The 17500-nt window shown below is 46.0% G+C and overlaps 1 protein-coding gene across 4 annotated transcripts in view; it reads left to right on the top strand.

Moving 5' to 3' along the window:
* Positions 1-17500, top strand: part of Rala (Ras-like protein A) — a 307573-nt gene that overhangs the window by 69222 nt on the left and 220851 nt on the right. For all 4 annotated transcript variants that reach the window (XM_071693528.1, XM_071693537.1, XM_071693509.1 and 1 more), the window contains exon 2: positions 9668-9732. In XM_071693528.1, the coding sequence (XP_071549629.1) occupies positions 9668-9732 (65 nt within the window). The remainder of the gene's footprint in view (positions 1-9667; positions 9733-17500) is intronic.

Here is a 17500-nt window from a genome sequence, read left to right as displayed (position 1 = left end):
ACCGTAAACTACTGCACTAGTCTCGCGCACCGTAAACCATTGCACTGGTCTCGCCCACCGTAAACCACTGCACTAGTCTCACCTGCCGTAAACCACTGCACTAGTCTCCCCTGCCGTAAACCATTGCATTAGTCTCGCCTGCCGTAAACCACTGCATTAGTCTCGCCTGCCGTAAACCACTGCAGTGGTCTCGCCTGCCGTAAACCACTGCACAAGTCTCGCGCACCGTAAACCACTGCACCTAGTCTCGCCTGCCGTAAACCACTGCACCTAGTCTTGCCCGCCGTAAACAATTGAACTAGTCTCGCCCACTGTAAACCACTGCACCTAGTCTTGCCCTCCGTAAACCACTGCTCTAGTTTCGCCCACCGTCACCTGCTCGAATTGCCGTTCGACACCCCCGTCCATACCACCGCACACACTCAGCGCATCCCAGCTGGTAACACACACCGATGCAGCGATCTGCTTTGTGCTGGTATCATCAGCCAAGGTATTGTGCATCATAATGGCTCATGCTGTGAGCGGTAGCGCAAAAAAAAAGAAAACAGATGACGGAGGTCACAGAATAGTCAGTTACCAGACCCCAGCCAGCTGGTGTTCGTTCGTTACAGGAGACTGTTACAGAATAGGGTTGGTTACATAAGCTTCAGTAGTTTATGTAGTCGTACATACCGTAGGTTTTGCCGTATGCCAAACGTGGATACGACGCTGGGGTGATTTGATTTGTGCCGGTGTCGCTAGGAGAAGGGCGTCGTCATCCGAGCCATTGTGGAGACTGGCTTATGCTTGCAGACTCAAGTGTTGGCGTGGAAACGCTTTAATCCCGCTCCGCTATTGTTAGCGACGCTCATTAATTCCAGAAACTTTGTTACTTTTGTTATTATTGTTATTATTTCCTGTCTTTTCATACTTCTTTTCTGATTCCTACTTTAGCGAGGTAGCGCTAGGAACAGACGGAGAAAGTGCTTCCTTCGCTTACATCTATTTTATTAGCGTAATGATAATTATGATGCTAATAATAATGATAGTAATAATAATAATAATAATAATAATAATAATAATAATAATAGTAGGAATAATAATGATAATAATAATAATAATAATAATAATAATAATAATAATAGGAGGAATAATAATGATAATAATAATAATAATGATAATAATAATAATAGGAGGAATAATAATGATAATAATAATAATAATAATAATAATAATAATAATAATAATAATAATAACAATGATGATATCAATAATGATGATAATAATAATGATAATTATTATTATTTATTATTATTATTATTATTATTATTATTATTATTATTATTATTATTATTATTATTATTATTAGTGCTAGTAGTAGTAGTAGTAGTAGTAGTAGTAGTAGTATAGTAGGAGTAGTAGAAGAATGTCATATCATGTGAAGTTCCTTTAAGGGAAGTTAGTTCCTTCTACTTGTAGGTGGACTGCACCAGCATTTATCGTCCTGGTTGTCTGTTGCTGCCTCAGATGGCCACAGTTTCTTTGTCTGATGGCCACAGTTTCTGCCTCAGATGGTCACAGTTTCTGCCTCAGATGGCCACAGTTTTTGCCTCAGATGGCCACAGTTTCTGCCTCAGATGGCCACAATTACTTTGTGAGATGGCTGCTGCTTCTACCTCAGATGGCCACAGTTTCTGCCTCAGATGGTCCCAGTGTACCCGTGCAGGACCCCAGCCTCAACTCATGAGTCCCATTTTCTATTCTCAGAGGCTATTTATTATGCGCCTTCCTGAGCGGCTAAGGTAGCGCCCCCCCCCCCCCCCCCCTCTCTCTCTCTCTCTCTCTCTCTCTCTCTCTCTCTCTCTCTCTCTCTCTCTCTCTCTCTCTCTCTCTCTCTCTCCCCCACTCCCTCTCCCTGTTGCAGGACTTGCCTTTTCACTAAGTTTAAAGTTTCCTCTTCTTAAAACGCACTCATTCTGTTCTTTCCCATCCCCCCCCCTTTCCCTTCGAACTGTGCAGGGTTCCCTATATCATTTTTATTCTCTCTCGAACTTATTTTGACTCACGGTTGAGGAACATTTTTGACTCACGGTTTAGGAACAATTTTAACTCACGGTTGAGGAACATTTTTAACTCACGGTTGAGGAACATTTTAACCCATGGTTAAGGAACATTTTTAACTCACGGTTTAGGAACATTTTTGACTCACGGTTAAGGAACATATTGACTCACGGTTAAGGAACATATTGACTCGCGGTTGAGGAACATTTTGACTCGCGGTTGAGGAACAGTTTTTTCACGGTAGCGTTCACTCCCGACAGAGGGGTCACGTGAACCTTCACGGAAGAAATTTTTTTTAGCCTTTTCTGGCTTGGTCTCGCCAGGGGAGAGCGTCTCCTGTAGTGCCACGGTCACCGCGGGGTGCCGGGAGGTGATTCTGTTAGTGTGGGAGTAACGCTTTGAGACCACGTAGCCAGCTGGAGTGGCGCGCGCGCGCACACACACACACACACACACACGTCTCGCTCTAACCTTTGGATGACTCTCTCTCTCTCTCTCTCTCTCTCTCTCTCTCTCTCTCTCTCTCTCTCTCTCTCTCTCTCTCTCTCCGTATATTAATTATAATGAAAATAATCTAGCAATATATAAGATAATGGACGCTAGGCAAGGGTGGTGTGTGTGTGTGTATGTGTATGTGTGTGTGTATGTGTGTGTGTGTGTGTGTGTGTGTGGGAAAAACAATTTGTGTCAAATTGCCACACTATATGATATTAGCCCAGGGTTCTGTCGAGAAATTGCGTTCGAAAATCTTGAAATGTGACAAATGGAATTGTCTTCAAGTCTTGTGATATTTTAGTGTCAAGTGTGACCTTTGCGCGGAGCTGGCAGCGAGGAAACGGAGATGCTAAGAGTTTTTGTGGTTTCACATGGATGACGCATATCCCCCCTCTGACATTTCCTACTGTTTTCCTATCATGTAACAAAGGAAAGGAGAAAGCCAGTGAAGCTAGCTAGCTCGCTCCACAGGCGCCGACCGAAGTCACGTAGCTACAAGCTTACCGTAGATGACCCGAAGATCCTTCATTAGTCTTGTAATGATGATTAACGGGTTAATGGATTAACTGTAGAGCGAGGTTGTTGATGCATAATAGGGCTGTAAAGGGGGATTAGGGGATAAGTGTTCATTCCAACATTGTGGGCGGCAGTGTTATTGGTGTTCGCAGTGGTTGGGACGGGAATGTTCTCGTAGCGGCCTTCAACAGCTCTGATGGCAACGTTTGCGGATTTAGGACAGAGAACTACAACCTGGGGAAGAGGATCTTTGATGGCAGGAGGTGGCGGTGGCGAGGGTAGTGCAATGGCTCTCTTCAGACTGTTGGACGAGGTCCAGGTGATGGTGGAGAGAGAGCTGAGGCAAGTGTGTGTTGAGCGTCACTTTGGGAGAGGTGGTGTAGGAGGGACAGATCCATATCTCGGATGTCCTATTCTGTGCCTATTTAAGTCGTTCCTGCTCTCTGGTGGATAATGAGAATGATCATGTTGTGAGGGAGGCGGAGGTTATGCCTTCAGCCAGAAGGAAAGTCGAGATGTTCGTGAGTTTTACGTGCAGGGAAGTCTCGAGTCTACGAAGAATTGAAAGCCGATGTGACCGTGAGATGTGTCAGTGGTACGTGCATGTTCTTGCCAGCTTAGTTCATCGTCCACAAGGTGGTGGCATCGAGAAACTTGGTGGACTTGAACAGTCTTGTGGAGAGAGAGAGAGAGAGAGAGAGAGAGAGAGAGAGAGAGAGAGAGAGAGAGAGAGAGAGAGAGGGGGGGGGGGGGGGGGGAGAGAGCTGGTGAGTCTATAGCGGTTGGAACAAAGTTGGAATTAAGGCTGATGTGTGTGAGTGTGGTTGTGTTTTGGCTGATGGTAACGTGTTTGGCGGTAGTGCACAGAGCCGGTGGGTGTTTCAAGGCGTTGTTGAAAGGGTTGTCGTCATTGCTGATGTCACTGGTAGAGAAGGAGCAGTCCATTATTTTTAAAGAGTGAGGATACACCAGGATGCCAGCTTTGTGGCCCCTGGGACGCTGCAGGTGAGGGTATGGAGAGCGATGGGACATTTGGGACCCGACAGCCAGACGTGTCTCACTAAGGAAGCCTGCAGGCTATGGGATAATATCCCCCCACAGCCCAAGGTTGATGATGATGACGACGATGTTATAGCTGACGTAAAAGTGGGAAACTTTGGCAGAGCCGATGAAGATGTAAAGCCCCAGGGAACTTGTGCATATCTCTCTCTTGGTTGCAGAATGTGGGAAGCCGACGAAGCGGTGGGTGGTAGAGGTCGTCCTCGTAGGACCAAAGCTGTCGAGGGTCCGAGCGAGGAAACCTGCAGCCTCTTTGTGTGTGTGTGTGTGACTCGCAAGTCAACCCAGAAGTCTTCCGCACCGTAAGCTGCGGGGATCGGGTTCATGGCACTGGGTCGTAAGGCAAGAGAGACTGTGGGCCTGATGACGTCGATGACGGGGGAGGTAAAGGAATATAGTCCAACTAACGGGGCGCGCACAGTCTTGACTTTTGTACAGGAGAGCGCTCATGGTGGAGCAGGGTGGCCCAACTGGTCCAGGGGAATTCGAGGTTCTTGGGCTAGTTGGTGGGTGGGATAGAGATGCCTCTACCTCGAGGCTGCGTCACTGTCTGGGGAAGTTCAGGTTCCTTTAGTGACTCACGTTGCTGTTAGAGCTTGGAAGGTAGCAAGGCCTGGAGGCGGAGGGTTGTGAGGGCGGGGAGCCGGGCATATAACCTTAAGGGCGAGGCGGTTTTTAGCATGTCCAGCCGCAGGGAAAAGGAGGGAGTCATCTCTTTCCAGTTTTTCCCCCCCTCGCCATCGGGAGGTGGCGATGGTGAGGCAATTTCTTTTGGTGTAATTGGTGGATAACTTGGTTTACCCAAGGGTTTGTTTACGGTGTTGTGGAACAGGTCTCGATGTGGCGGGGTGTATTAGTCCCGTACTGCGGCGGACCGGGGGTCTCCCCGATCCAGAACACATGACCTGGGTGGATACTCACACATCTCTGTGGGAGGAGTAGCGATGCTAGTAGGGCTCCCGTGATGGTGCTGGCGTACTGGTTCCATGTTGTTTTGCGTATGGTAAAACTCTCAGCGTTCCAGCCAGGGACGCCGAACTAGTTCATTGTCCAAAGTGATCGCGTAGTGCGGAGTAGGTGATTGACCTGTATATCATGACGTATGTGGTGTGTGTGTGTGTGTGTGTGTGTGTGTGTGTGTGTGTGTCGTACATTCACCCATGGGCCACCTGTTTGACAGCGGTAAAGCTGGAGTCATATAGGAATTCCGTCTTAGGGGTAAAAAAATAGGTTGACACCGTATGATTAATCGCCACTGGAGGCTGCGAGGTTTTATTAGATGTCTTTCATAATATTTGTGTGTGTGTGAGAGAGAGAGAGAGAGAGAGAGAGAGAGAGAGAGAGAGAGAGAGAGAGAGAGAGAGAGAGAGAGAGAGACGTATGAGGGCTTGGGAGTCTGTACATGTGTGTGTGTGTGTTTGTGTGTGTGTGTCACATACATACTATAGCATCATGTCTTGTAATGTCTATGTTCATGTCATGACTGTGGAGGTCTCGAGTTTGCATATTTCATCATGGACAGTGTGCGACAGTTGTCTTCGCGTTTGTGTGTGTGTGTGTGTGTGTGTGTGTGTGTCAACATGCTACAGTGTGCGGCAGCTGTCTTTGTGTGTGTGTGTGTGTGTGTGTGTGTGTGTGTATGTGTGTGTGTGTGTGCAAGTGTCATCTTGCGACAGTGTGCGACAGTTGTCTTTGTGTGCGTGTGTGTGTGTGCAAGTGTCATCTTGCGACAATGTGCGACAGTTGTCTTCGTGTGTTTATGAGTGTCAACATGCGACAGCGTGCGATAGTTGTGTGCGTGTGTGTATGAGTGTCAACATGCGAGAGTGTGCGATAGTTCTGTGCGTGTGTGTATGAGTGTCAACATGCGAGTGTGCAAAAGTTGTGTGCGCGTGTGTATGAGTGTCAACATGCGACGGTGTGCGATAGTTGTGTGCGCGTGTGTTTGAGTGTCAACATGCGACTGTACAATAGTTGTGTGCGTATGTGTATGAGTGTCAACATGCGACGGTGTGCGATAGTTGTGTGCGCGTGTGTTTGAGTGTCAACATGCGACGGTGTGCGATAGTCGTGTGCGCGTGTGCATGAGTGTCAACATGCGACGGTGTGCGATAGTCGTGTGCGCGTGTGCATGAGTGTCAACATGCGACTGTGCGACAGTTGTCTTTGTGCGTGTGAGTGTCAACAAGCGATGGTGTACGTACGATAGTTGCATGCGCATGTGTATGAGTGTCAGCATGCGCCGCCGTACCTGTTCACCAGTAATCCAGGCTGCTTACAAGCCTCTGACTCAGCCTTCACCACACACACACACACACACACACACACACACACACTTCAGATTGTCTCGTGGTCGACCATGGATAACAATGGCTTTTCTACCATTTGCTGGGCCGACACGCCTGATGCTGGTTGTTACGATAGTGATGTTTGGACCATCGTGGTGTAGTGGTTAGTGCTCCTGACCGCGACGCATTCACGGGCCGTCCGGGGTTGAGGGTATAGGTTCGAATCCTGGTTGCGGCTGTCAGTCCACATTCAACCCAACTGTTCATCCTCCCCTTTGGGCTGGCATGCAAAATGGGTACCTGGCTTAGGCTAGGATATATATATATATATATATATATATATATATATATATATATATATATATATATATATATATATATATATATATATATTCCTATGAGTCCACGGGGAAGTGAAAAAGGATAAACTCCCAAGTGCACTGTCGTATAATAATCACATAGCAAGTGACTTATATTTCTCTCTTTTTCTCTCCTGATGATGTGATTATTACACGAAAGTGCACTTGGGAACTTAATCGTGTTTCATTTCCCCGTGGATGTAAGGCATGTGTACGTGTAGGAAGAGAGGAAAGTGATTGGTTCTCAGTGAATGTAGGTTTGCGGCAGGGGTGTGTGATGTCTCCATGGTTGTTTAATTTGTTTATGGATGGGGTTGTAAGGGAGGTAAATGCAAGAGTCCTGGAAAGAGGGGCAAGTATGAAGTCTGTTGGGGATGAGAGAGCTTGGGAAGTGAGTCAGTTGTTGTTCGCTGATGATACAGCGCTGGTGGCTGATTCATGTGAGAAACTGCAGAAGTTGGTGACTGAGTTTGGTAAAGTGTGTGGAAGAAGAAAGTTGAGAGTAAATGTGAATAAGAGCAAGGTTATTAGGTACAGTAGAGGTGAGGGTCAAGTCAATTGGGAGGTGAGTTTGAATGGAGAAAAACTGGAGGAAGTGAAGTGTTTTAGATATCTGGGAGTGGATCTGTCAGCGGATGGAACCATGGAAGCGGAAGTGGATCATAGGGTGGGGGAGGGGGCGAAAATTTTGGGAGCCTTGAAAAATGTGTGGAAGTCGAGAACATTATCTCGGAAAGCGAAAATGGGTATGTTTGAGGGAATAGTGGTTCCAACAATGTTGTATGGTTGCGAGGCGTGGGCTATGGATAGAGGTGTGCGCAGGAGGATGGATGTGCTGGAAATGAGATGTTTGAGGACAATGTGTGGTGTGAGGTGGTTTGATCGAGTAAGTAACGTAAGGGTAAGAGAGATGTGTGGAAATAAAAAGAGCGTGGTTGAGAGAGCAGAAGAGGGTGTTTTGAAATGGTTTGGGCACATGGAGAGAATGAGTGAGGAGAGATTGACCAAGAGGATATATGTGTCGGAGGTGGAGGGAACGAGGAGAAGAGGGAGACCAAATTGGAGGTGGAAAGATGGAGTGAAAAAGATTTTGTGTGATCGGGGCCTGAACATGCAGGAGGGTGAAAGGAGGGCAAGGAATAGAGTGAATTGGAGTCATGTGGTATACAGGGGTTGACGTGCTGTCAGTGGATTGAATCAAGGCATGTGAAGCGTCTGGGGTAAACCATGGAAAGCTGTGTAGGTATGTATATTTGCGTGTGTGGACGTGTGTATGTACATGTGTATGGGGGGGGGGGAGGTTGGGCCATTTCTTTCGTCTGTTTCCTTGCGCTACCTCGCAAACGCGGGAGACAGCGACAAAGTATAAAAAAAAAAAAAAAAAAAAAAATATTCCTATGAGTCCACGGGGAAGTGAAAAAGGATAAACTCCCAAGTGCACTGTCGTATAATAATCACATAGCAAGTGACTTATATTTCTCTCTTTTTCTCTCCTGATGATGTGATTATTACACGAAAGTGCACTTGGGAACTTAATCGTGTTTCATTTCCCCGTGGACTCATAGGAATGTACTTGATCACGCGCTGAATTGATATTCTTGTAATATTATAAGAGGAAAGAATTTGTGATCATCTTTGTTACCCCTCCCTCTGTATGTTGCTGCCATTTACCCCTTAGGGGTAAACTGTGGCTCGAGGCAAACTACGATAAGGAAATGAATCATTTTGCAGGAAATTGGAGGAAATTGGTTTGGTTTTTTTCCCCCCTCTCTTCCCGGCAGAGAACGTCGGAAGCGAAAATGGTCGTGAGGTGAGGGTGGCAATTTTGTGTGACCTTAACGTGAGGAAAATACTCCTGCCCACTCGCTGCCCACTTCCTCCAGGACTAGAACGAACGTTGGCAGCGGTTACAGGACTAGAACGAACATTGGCGGCGGTTACAGGACTAGAACGAACGTTGGCAGCGGTTACAGGACTAGAACGAACGTTGGCAGCGGTTAAGCCTGGCCTGGGATTATAACGAACGTTGGCAGCGGTTAAGCCTGGCCTGGGATTATAACGAACGTTGGCAGCGGTTAAGCCTGGCCTGGGATTATAACGAACGTTGGCAGCGGTTAAGCCTGGCCTGGGACTATAACGAACGTTGGCAACGGTTAACTTAGCCTGGCCTGGAACTAGAACGAACGTTGGCAACGGTTAAGCCTGGCCTGGGATTATAACGAACGTTGGTTGGATTCGATTTTGTGCCGGTGTCCGTGGCAGGTTCACTGTGCACCCCGTGCTCATCGTGTGTGCGGTAGCGCCAAAAAGGATCCCACTGGGTCACAATGCGTCTTGGTCAGAGCGGGCAAGTGTGGCTGGCGTTGGGTGGGTGGCTCCCCTGACCTGTTGTAAGATTTTGTCGATTGGCTTCGTCGTGAAGTGAGGGGGGGAAAAAAATAAATATATCATGGTCATGACGCCCACCTCCGGAGCTAACTGTCTGGTCTCAGGTGTGAGGAAAGAAAAAAAAAAGAAGTGGTCTTTACGGAAGTGTGTGTGTGTGTGTGTGTGTGTGTGTGTGTGTGAGAGAGAGAGAGAGAGAGAGAGAGAGAGAGAGAGAGAGAGAGAGAGAGAGAGAGAGAGAGAGAGAGAGAGTCAGTGCACGTCTTCTCCGCCTCCCTCCCTTTGTGTAAAGGCAATTTTAACCTCACTCTTTCTATCTCCCATATGTCAGAGTTTAAGTGCATTTATGTGTTTACCATTTGGATGCTTTTCATTCAGTACACTTTTGTATTGTGCTTGATGTATTGCACACACACACACACACACACACACACACACACACACACGCACACCGTTCCACATGGTAGGAATATACGTCATTGTGTCAATACGACGGATGTAACAGCTGTGTTTATCTCTTGCCAGGTGAGTGGCGTGCAGAGCCGCCTTAGCAGTGTGGCCGACCAGCCCGCCAGCCAGCCAGCCAGCAGGTAGGTGGGTGGGTTGGTGGGTGAGAGCAGCCGTTATCTTCCCTCGCTCATGACCCCCTCCCTCACACTTCATGAGACTCGATCGTTCTTGAGATCCTCCCCCTTCGTCTTGAGGCTGGCTTCCTTCTTGGTGAGGCTTCACGAGGCTTCCCTCATCGTGAGGATACTACCTTCATGAGGCTTCCCTCATCTTACTACCTTCATGAGGCATCCCTCATCGTGAGGATACTACCTTCATGAGGCTTCCCTCATCTTACTACCTTCATGAGGCATCCCTCATCGTGAGGATACTACCTTTACGAGGCTCCTTTCTTCATGGGGTTCCCTCTTTCATCTTAAGGCTCCCTCCCTCTGGAAACCCCTTCCTTCTTGAGACTCCTTCATCTTGAGTCTTCTTCTCTCATGGAGTCTCCTTGCTTTATGAGACTCCGTCCTTCATGAGGGCCCTCCTCCCACAAAAGACTCCCCCCACCCATTTCATGATGTGTGAGCTAGCTAGCCCCACACCACACCTGAAGCCTTCTCCATCATGAATCAGTGTCATGTGGTCTTGCGTTACATTGCCATCACCTCAAGAAGTCCAAAGACAGGAGCTGAAATGGACTTTAGAAGGTTCCTGGCCATAAGTAGGGAAATATATATTCATTTGGGTCCGCTTGTGGATAGACTTGGAGGCGCTTTAGAGTTAACGGTTGAATAGCTTCGAACCGCTTGTTCTAACGTAGTTAGATTTGGCGGGTGACATTTTTTGTAAGGCGTCCTTGTCAAAGAGAACAGTCGTGAAGGTGTGGGTGTAGGCGGTGGCCCCCCGCTGTGTGGTGTTTATATAACTGAGACTTGCATATTTGTTCACAAGTCTCCGGCAGGTGTGTCCGACGGGCTGTGGAGGCGTGCGTCTGGGAGGTAGTTAGTTCCACGCATGGGAGCACCGTTGTGTCATGTTTGGGAGCAGCGTTCGATCGGAATGATTGACTGTACCATGACGTGGTGGAGGCAAGCACTGGGCTGCAGGAGACCGTGTTGTCATTACTGATTATTGATCGTATTGTAATGGCGCCTCTGTTTACAGGTCACTGTCCCCTTCGTCCTCCAAGGGGTGGCAGAGGTGTGTGTGTGTGTGTGTGTGTGGTGGGTCGGTGGGCGTGAGGTGAGAGGCTGGGACGGTGCAGGTGGGCTGAGCCAGCTGGTGTGCAGGTACCGAGAGAGAGAGAGAGAGAGAGAGAGAGAGAGAGAGAGAGAGAGAGAGAGAGAGAGAGAGAGAGGAGTGTGGGCCGACGTCATCAGATGTCGCCTTTCATTGTTATGTATTTTTTGCTGGATGTTTTAAGTTTAAGTTTGGGCGGGACATTATGTGGTAACCCATGAGTGTGTGTGTTTCTGTGTGTGTGTGTAACAGGGAGAGAATTTGATGCATACGTATCATGTCTTTACTCCTCTGTATATATGCACACTGACACACACATCCAAGTGTAAGCCAATTATCATCCAGTACCGAGGGAAGGATGAACACCTGGGTTGAGTGTGGGCCGACTGCCTCGCCCAGGATTCGAGCCAATGCGGGTCCGACCCTGGTCTGGCTCGTGCTGACTCGTGGTCATTAACGCCAACCACAGTATCTCAGAAACAATACATACGCCTACCATTGGTGACCCCTGCAGAGGTGTTGAACTGATTAGATTTGGGGGCACATAATTACATAAATTTGCCTGTTAATCAGACATGTTGATTAGTTTCTTTTTGTGTTAGATTTTTTCAGCTTTACAGTACATGATAGCATTTTTCATACTCCATTCTCTGTCTGTCATGTGCAATGCGCTGAAACCACACCCTGGGCCTCCCCAGAACCCGCGGACGCCTCACATGCCTTGGTTTAGTCCATCGACAGCACGTCGACCCCTGTATACCACATTGGTTCCACTTCGCTCTCCTGTGCACCCCTCTCACCCCCCTCCAGCATGTTCAGGTCCCGATCACTCATTACCTTTTTCACTCCATCCTTTCATTTCCAGTTGGTCCACACACACACACACACACACACACACACACACACACACACACACACACACACACACACACTGTGGTATCTTAATCTTACCTCTAAGAGCACTTTTTGATCATGTGAGGGCTTGTATGTAGAGAGGATAATGAGTATGTCTTATTTTCCTGGGAGAAAAATAGTGCGTCCGTATATTGTGTAGAGAGGATAATATGTCTTATATTTGTGGGAGAAAAATAGGGCGTCCTTATAGTGTGTAGAGAGGATAATGAATATGTCTTAATTTTCTGGGAGAGAAATAGGGCGTCCGTATAGTGTGTAGAGAGGATAATAAATGTTTTTATTTTTTTGGGAGAAAAATAGGGCGTCCATATAGTATGTAGAGAGGATAATAAATACGTCTTATTTTTCTGGGAGAAAAATAGGGCGTCCGCGTAGTTTGTGAAGTTTCCATGTGACGGAGACGTGTTGATGGAGTTCTATGATTTGTCCTGAGGCGCTGTGTCCGTTCGTCTGCGTTAATCCTGGGAGAAGGTCGTCGAGCGCACGGTAGGTGCTGCCTGCCCTCAGTTGCCAGTCGTTCTAGAGGCGGTCTACTGCACGTTATAGTGTTTGAGGGACGCTGATGTGCGCTTTGGTTATGAGGGAATTTTTTGTTTTTGTTTTTGTTCATATGCTGTTGCTCAGGAGCGGCTGAATGATTTTGGGAAGCTCGGGTTTATATTATGTGTGTTTGAGACGGACAAATGGCAGACGCAATATTTCGATTTTTTTTTTTAGATTACGGCAGGACATTTAGCGGTGTAAATACTACCTATTTATATCAGTTATTAACACAGTTATATTTTGTTGTATGTTTACTGTTGTGTTATCGTTAGATTACAGTTCTAGTTGTTCAGTGGACGATCGTCAGTCATCCACTTTCTCATCCTCACCCTCGACAAGTGAACTGGTCACATCTTGCAACGCGTCTCTGTTACGAAACCATGAAGTCAGAGGCGTGTTGCATGAGCTGGAATAGCCCACTGTCTTTGGAGGTACAGGATTTCATTGTATGCTGTTTTTGGAGGTATAGGATTTCATTATGTACTGTCTTTGGAGGTACAGGATTTCATTATATACTGTTTTTGGAGGTACAGGATTTCATTATGTACTGTCTTTGGAGGTACAGGATTTCATTATATCCTGTTTTTGGAGATACAGGATTTCATTATGTACTGTCTTTGGAGGTACAGGATTTCATTATATACTGTTTTTGGAGGTACAGGATTTCATTATATACTGGTTTTGGAGGTACAGGATTTCATTATACTATTTTTGGAGGCACAGGATTTCATTATACTGGTTTTGGTAATACAGGATTTCATTAGTATTATTTTTTTTATGCGCCTGGACTGCGAAAACTAATACTTTCTGACTTGACCTTTGATGCAATTTGGGCTTGTGTGAGGCGGGCTGTGGGATAGGTTAGACTAGACCCAACCTCATACGTATCTTCCATCCCCTCTCACATCTATCCTCCATTCCCAACTCGGTGTGTGTGTCAGACATCCCCTCTCACATCTATCCTCCATTCCCAACTCGGTGTGCGTGTGTGTGTGTGTGTGTGTGTGTGTGTGTGTGTGTGTGTGTGTGTGTGTCAGACATCCCTCACACATCTATCCTCCATTCCCAACTCGGTGTGTGTGTGTGTGTGTGTGTGTGTGTGTGTGTGTGTGTGTGTGTGTGTGTGTGTGTCAGACATCCCCTCTCGCATCTGTGCTCCATTCCCAACTCTGTGTCAGATAGGCACTTGGTTTGTCTCGATCGGGTATCTGGACTTGTGGAGGAGGAGGAGCAGCAGCAGTAGTGGTGGTGGTGGTGTGAAATACCAGGTGCCGATACGAGAGGACCACAGACTTCATTGGTCCACTTAAAGAAGAAGGTAATTTTTACAGACGACTCCCAAGAGACGAGTGAGATCAATTAAACGAGACAATATGAGTCGGTTTTCAGTGAACCATAATCCACATTTGAATGTAGATGACCCAGCCGATGAAACGACCCACATTAAAACAGACAAATGACCCACATGAAAGGTAAATGACCGCGGGAGAATTGGGAGACGAATACAGAACTGTTCGATTAATAGATCACGACACGTAGTTGTAAAGCATGCCACCTCCAGAGCCTCCACGGTAAGAATAACTCAGTCTGTGGTTATCATGGCGGTGCGCTCCCGCCCTGGGACGGATCCGGAATACATCAGCACGACAGCACAGGTGTACAGTGTGAAGTAGAGAGAGGTACTGTGTGTTTCGGGAGGTGCTGTGTGTTGTACGGAGTAGTGTGTCAGATTGTGAAGTAGAGGGGGTTGCTGTGTGTTGTGGGGAGATACAGTGGGGAGTGGAGAGGTACGATGTGTTGTAGGGAGGTACAGTGGGGAGTGGAGAGGTACGGTGTGTTGTAGTGAGGTACAGTGGGGAGTGGAGAGGTACGGTGTGTTGTAGTGAGTTACCGTATGAAGTAGACAGAGTATATTGCAGAGAGGTGCGGTATGGTGGAGAGAGGTACAGTGTGTTGTAGAGAGGTACAGTGTGAAGTAGAGAGGTACACTGAGGATTACAGAGGTACAGTGTGTTGCAGAGAGGTAGTGTGTGAAGTAGAGAGGTACACTGAGGATTACAGAGGTACAGTGTGTTGCAGAGAGGTAGTGTGTGAAGTAGAGAGGCACAATGAGGATTATATAGGTACAGTGTGTTGCAGAGAGGTACAGTGTGTGAAGTAGAGAGGTACACTGAGGATTACATAGGTACAGAGTGTTGTTGAGAGGTACAGTGTGTGAAGTAGAGAGGTACAGTGGGGATTACAGAGGTACAGTGTGTATAGAGAGAGAGAGGTCCTGTTGGTAATGTGGTGGATGTAGCGACTGAGGGACAAAGACCTTTTTAGAACTCTTTTCAAACGTTAACCTTTTGTGTGTGTGTAGCGGCGGTGGGGGGAGAGCACCCGGGTAGCCCATGTGCTTTGTTGTGGACAGAGAGACAGGCGTCGTCATTGATTGAGACTACTACAGCAGTCGTTCCGTAGCAACGACTGGAGACGCTCGCGGGCCGTGAGGTGCCGTGAGACTGCAAGGAACACACTCTCTCTCTCTCTCTCTCTCTCTCTCTCTCTCTCTCTCTCTCTCTCTCTCTCTCTCTCTCTCTCTCTCTCTCTCCCCACACACACAGCCCTGTGATTATTGTAATGTGTGGTATGGGGAGAGAGTTTATACACTCGCTTTGCCCCGTCTCTTAACCGTGTACGTACTTAGGAACCACGTCTTTTCGCCAGTGTATGAACACACACACACACACACACACACACACACACACACACACACACACACACACACACACACACCAGCCGCCAAAGGAAGGTTTGCATTGTACCAAGTAAACCACAGAATTTTACTTGGAGCGAAAGAGAATATAAAGAGTACAATATAAAGAGTACAATAGGAGGATTGATCAGAGATATTAATTGACTGAAAATTCGTAGTAGTCGCCTAGGGAACAATAGATGATAAAGATCTACCATATTTCTTTATAATATGATCAGATATCGACAGAGAAAGTATAGCAAGATGTTTTTGCCGGTGACGCACCAAAGTAAAGTGATTTGACCAGAAACCGATCAGAAAGAGATGCAGAAGGTCGCGTACACTCTACAGTTGGGCAGAAGTGAACCATGTTGGAATTCGGCGCAGACTAATTTGAGCGATGAACTCTTGGAGCAATTAACATGTTAGCGACTTTGAATGAAGACACAGCGAAGCGTCTTCATAAATGAGGGAGTAGATTTAATGTGAGATTATATAAGGAAGATAACATAGCAGGGAGTGCTGTAATAAGGAGAACTTTCCCTGTAAGGGACAGAAAGTTAGTCATGAAAATGTATACTTGTATACGCAAGAAGCAAAGTGTCGTCTGGTCACTAGCAGATCAATACGTTGCAGAGGATTCGGAAGCACCTCACGAGTAAAAGTCCTTGGGATGGGACATATGACCGGCCATGAGAGGCTGAAGGAACTCCAACATGACATATATATATATATAAAACAAAAAGAAAACGTATAATTACGTATTGCATCATATTGAACGGGTTGATGTAATGAACTGAAAAGCCTGCCAACATGGAAGAGAGAAGAGTTATTAAGGCTGCAAGAATACCGTAGAATATAATAATAATGATAATGAAAAAAAAAATGTTTTTTATACGAGAGCCTGGCAAGAAGTCTTGAATTGCCAGTTAATGCACTGCCAGGCATCAAGAATCATACACGGGGCAACTATGGAAACATTTAAAAGAAAACGTGTCATGTTAGAACCGCTTTCTTTACAGTAAAATTTGTAAGATTTGGAAGCAGTGGTATATTGTGAATTAACTTCTCTGAATACAGTACTTTGCTGTTATATCTAATAATGTTTATATAAGAATTATTAGTTTGGCATACTTTTAGATATGCTATAGTAGATTTAGTATACTTTGGTACGAAAAAAACATTGTAGGTAGAGGTTTGTTAAATCCAGGTTTTATCTATGTATGGATGTGGTGGGTGTATCACTATGCTAGCAATCAAAACTACATTGGATCACAGCTTAGGTAAATAAATACCAATGCATTATAAGCACTTACAATTTAGATCTGCTATTGTAAGAAGAATTTTTGCCAGAATCATACGGACATTCATGCTTGTTTCGAGCGTACGAGACCTACACTCACTCGGGAGTAATTTCCCCAAGTGATATCATGTGTAACGTTACATTTTATTATCATACATTTTTATTTTTTCCCCCGTCAGTGTGGAGCTTGAGAGGAACGGCTTCCGCTAGACGCATTGGTAGTTTTAGCGCCGGTTCCCGCTTTCTCTCTCGTTGCTCCTATATTCCCTTTGGTGTAAGTTGATCATAGATAGATTTCTGATGAAACCTGGCAAGTTCTACCCTTAGAGCGTTTGCCCCTAACGTATTCATGGGCCGGATGCCCGTATCCGTTTCATATTGGAGGGTTCTATATTCCGATCTGTATATACGCCAGCAATATCATGGGTTAAAAAAAAAATCAACAGCGTGCCTCACCAACCAACTATTTTGGTTGCCAGCTCTCGCACACACCCTACTGTGCTGACTGGTTTCCCTTTTATGCTACGTAAAGTAGCCATCACTGTGACTGTAGCTGATGCATAGCAGATGCATAGCATCAGCTGGTGGTGAGCATCTCTTCACAGCTGTGCAGGCCAGATCGCTAGACCAAGCCGTGCCAGCGTCAGTGACAAAATCTTATATATATATATATATATATATATATATATATATATATATATATATATATATATATATATATATAAGGTTATATTTATTAGCCTCATCATTTCTCATGTTTCCTATGTTTATGTAATTGACGCCGGAGTCATCCACCAAATGTAAAATCTTTTTTTATGTTATTTGTTTACGTTATTCTTACACAAAATATTTTAATTGTATTAACTACTGTTAGTAATTTAGGAAGCTGCTTTTACCTTTATGAAGGTACAGCGTAAGTAATCTCACATATACTTGTGTATTTCTGTTTTAAGTACTTTAAGCATCGCTGCACTTCAGTTTCTTTCGTCCTTGTTTCTCAGAGTGTCTCTTTGTTTCTAACTTCCTGTTCTTCGCACGTCTTGCTCTCTCGCCTTTCCATCTCTTGTGTCATTTACCTCCTGCTGCAGTTCCAGCCTCCACACTCCTCCTTGTCTCTGTGGTGCAT

This window comes from Panulirus ornatus, chromosome 4, assembly GCF_036320965.1.
Source record: "Panulirus ornatus isolate Po-2019 chromosome 4, ASM3632096v1, whole genome shotgun sequence".
Classification (NCBI taxonomy): domain Eukaryota; kingdom Metazoa; phylum Arthropoda; class Malacostraca; order Decapoda; family Palinuridae; genus Panulirus; species Panulirus ornatus.
The sequence above is the reverse complement of the archived record's forward strand: the minus strand, read 5'-3'. Positions and strand labels throughout refer to the sequence as shown.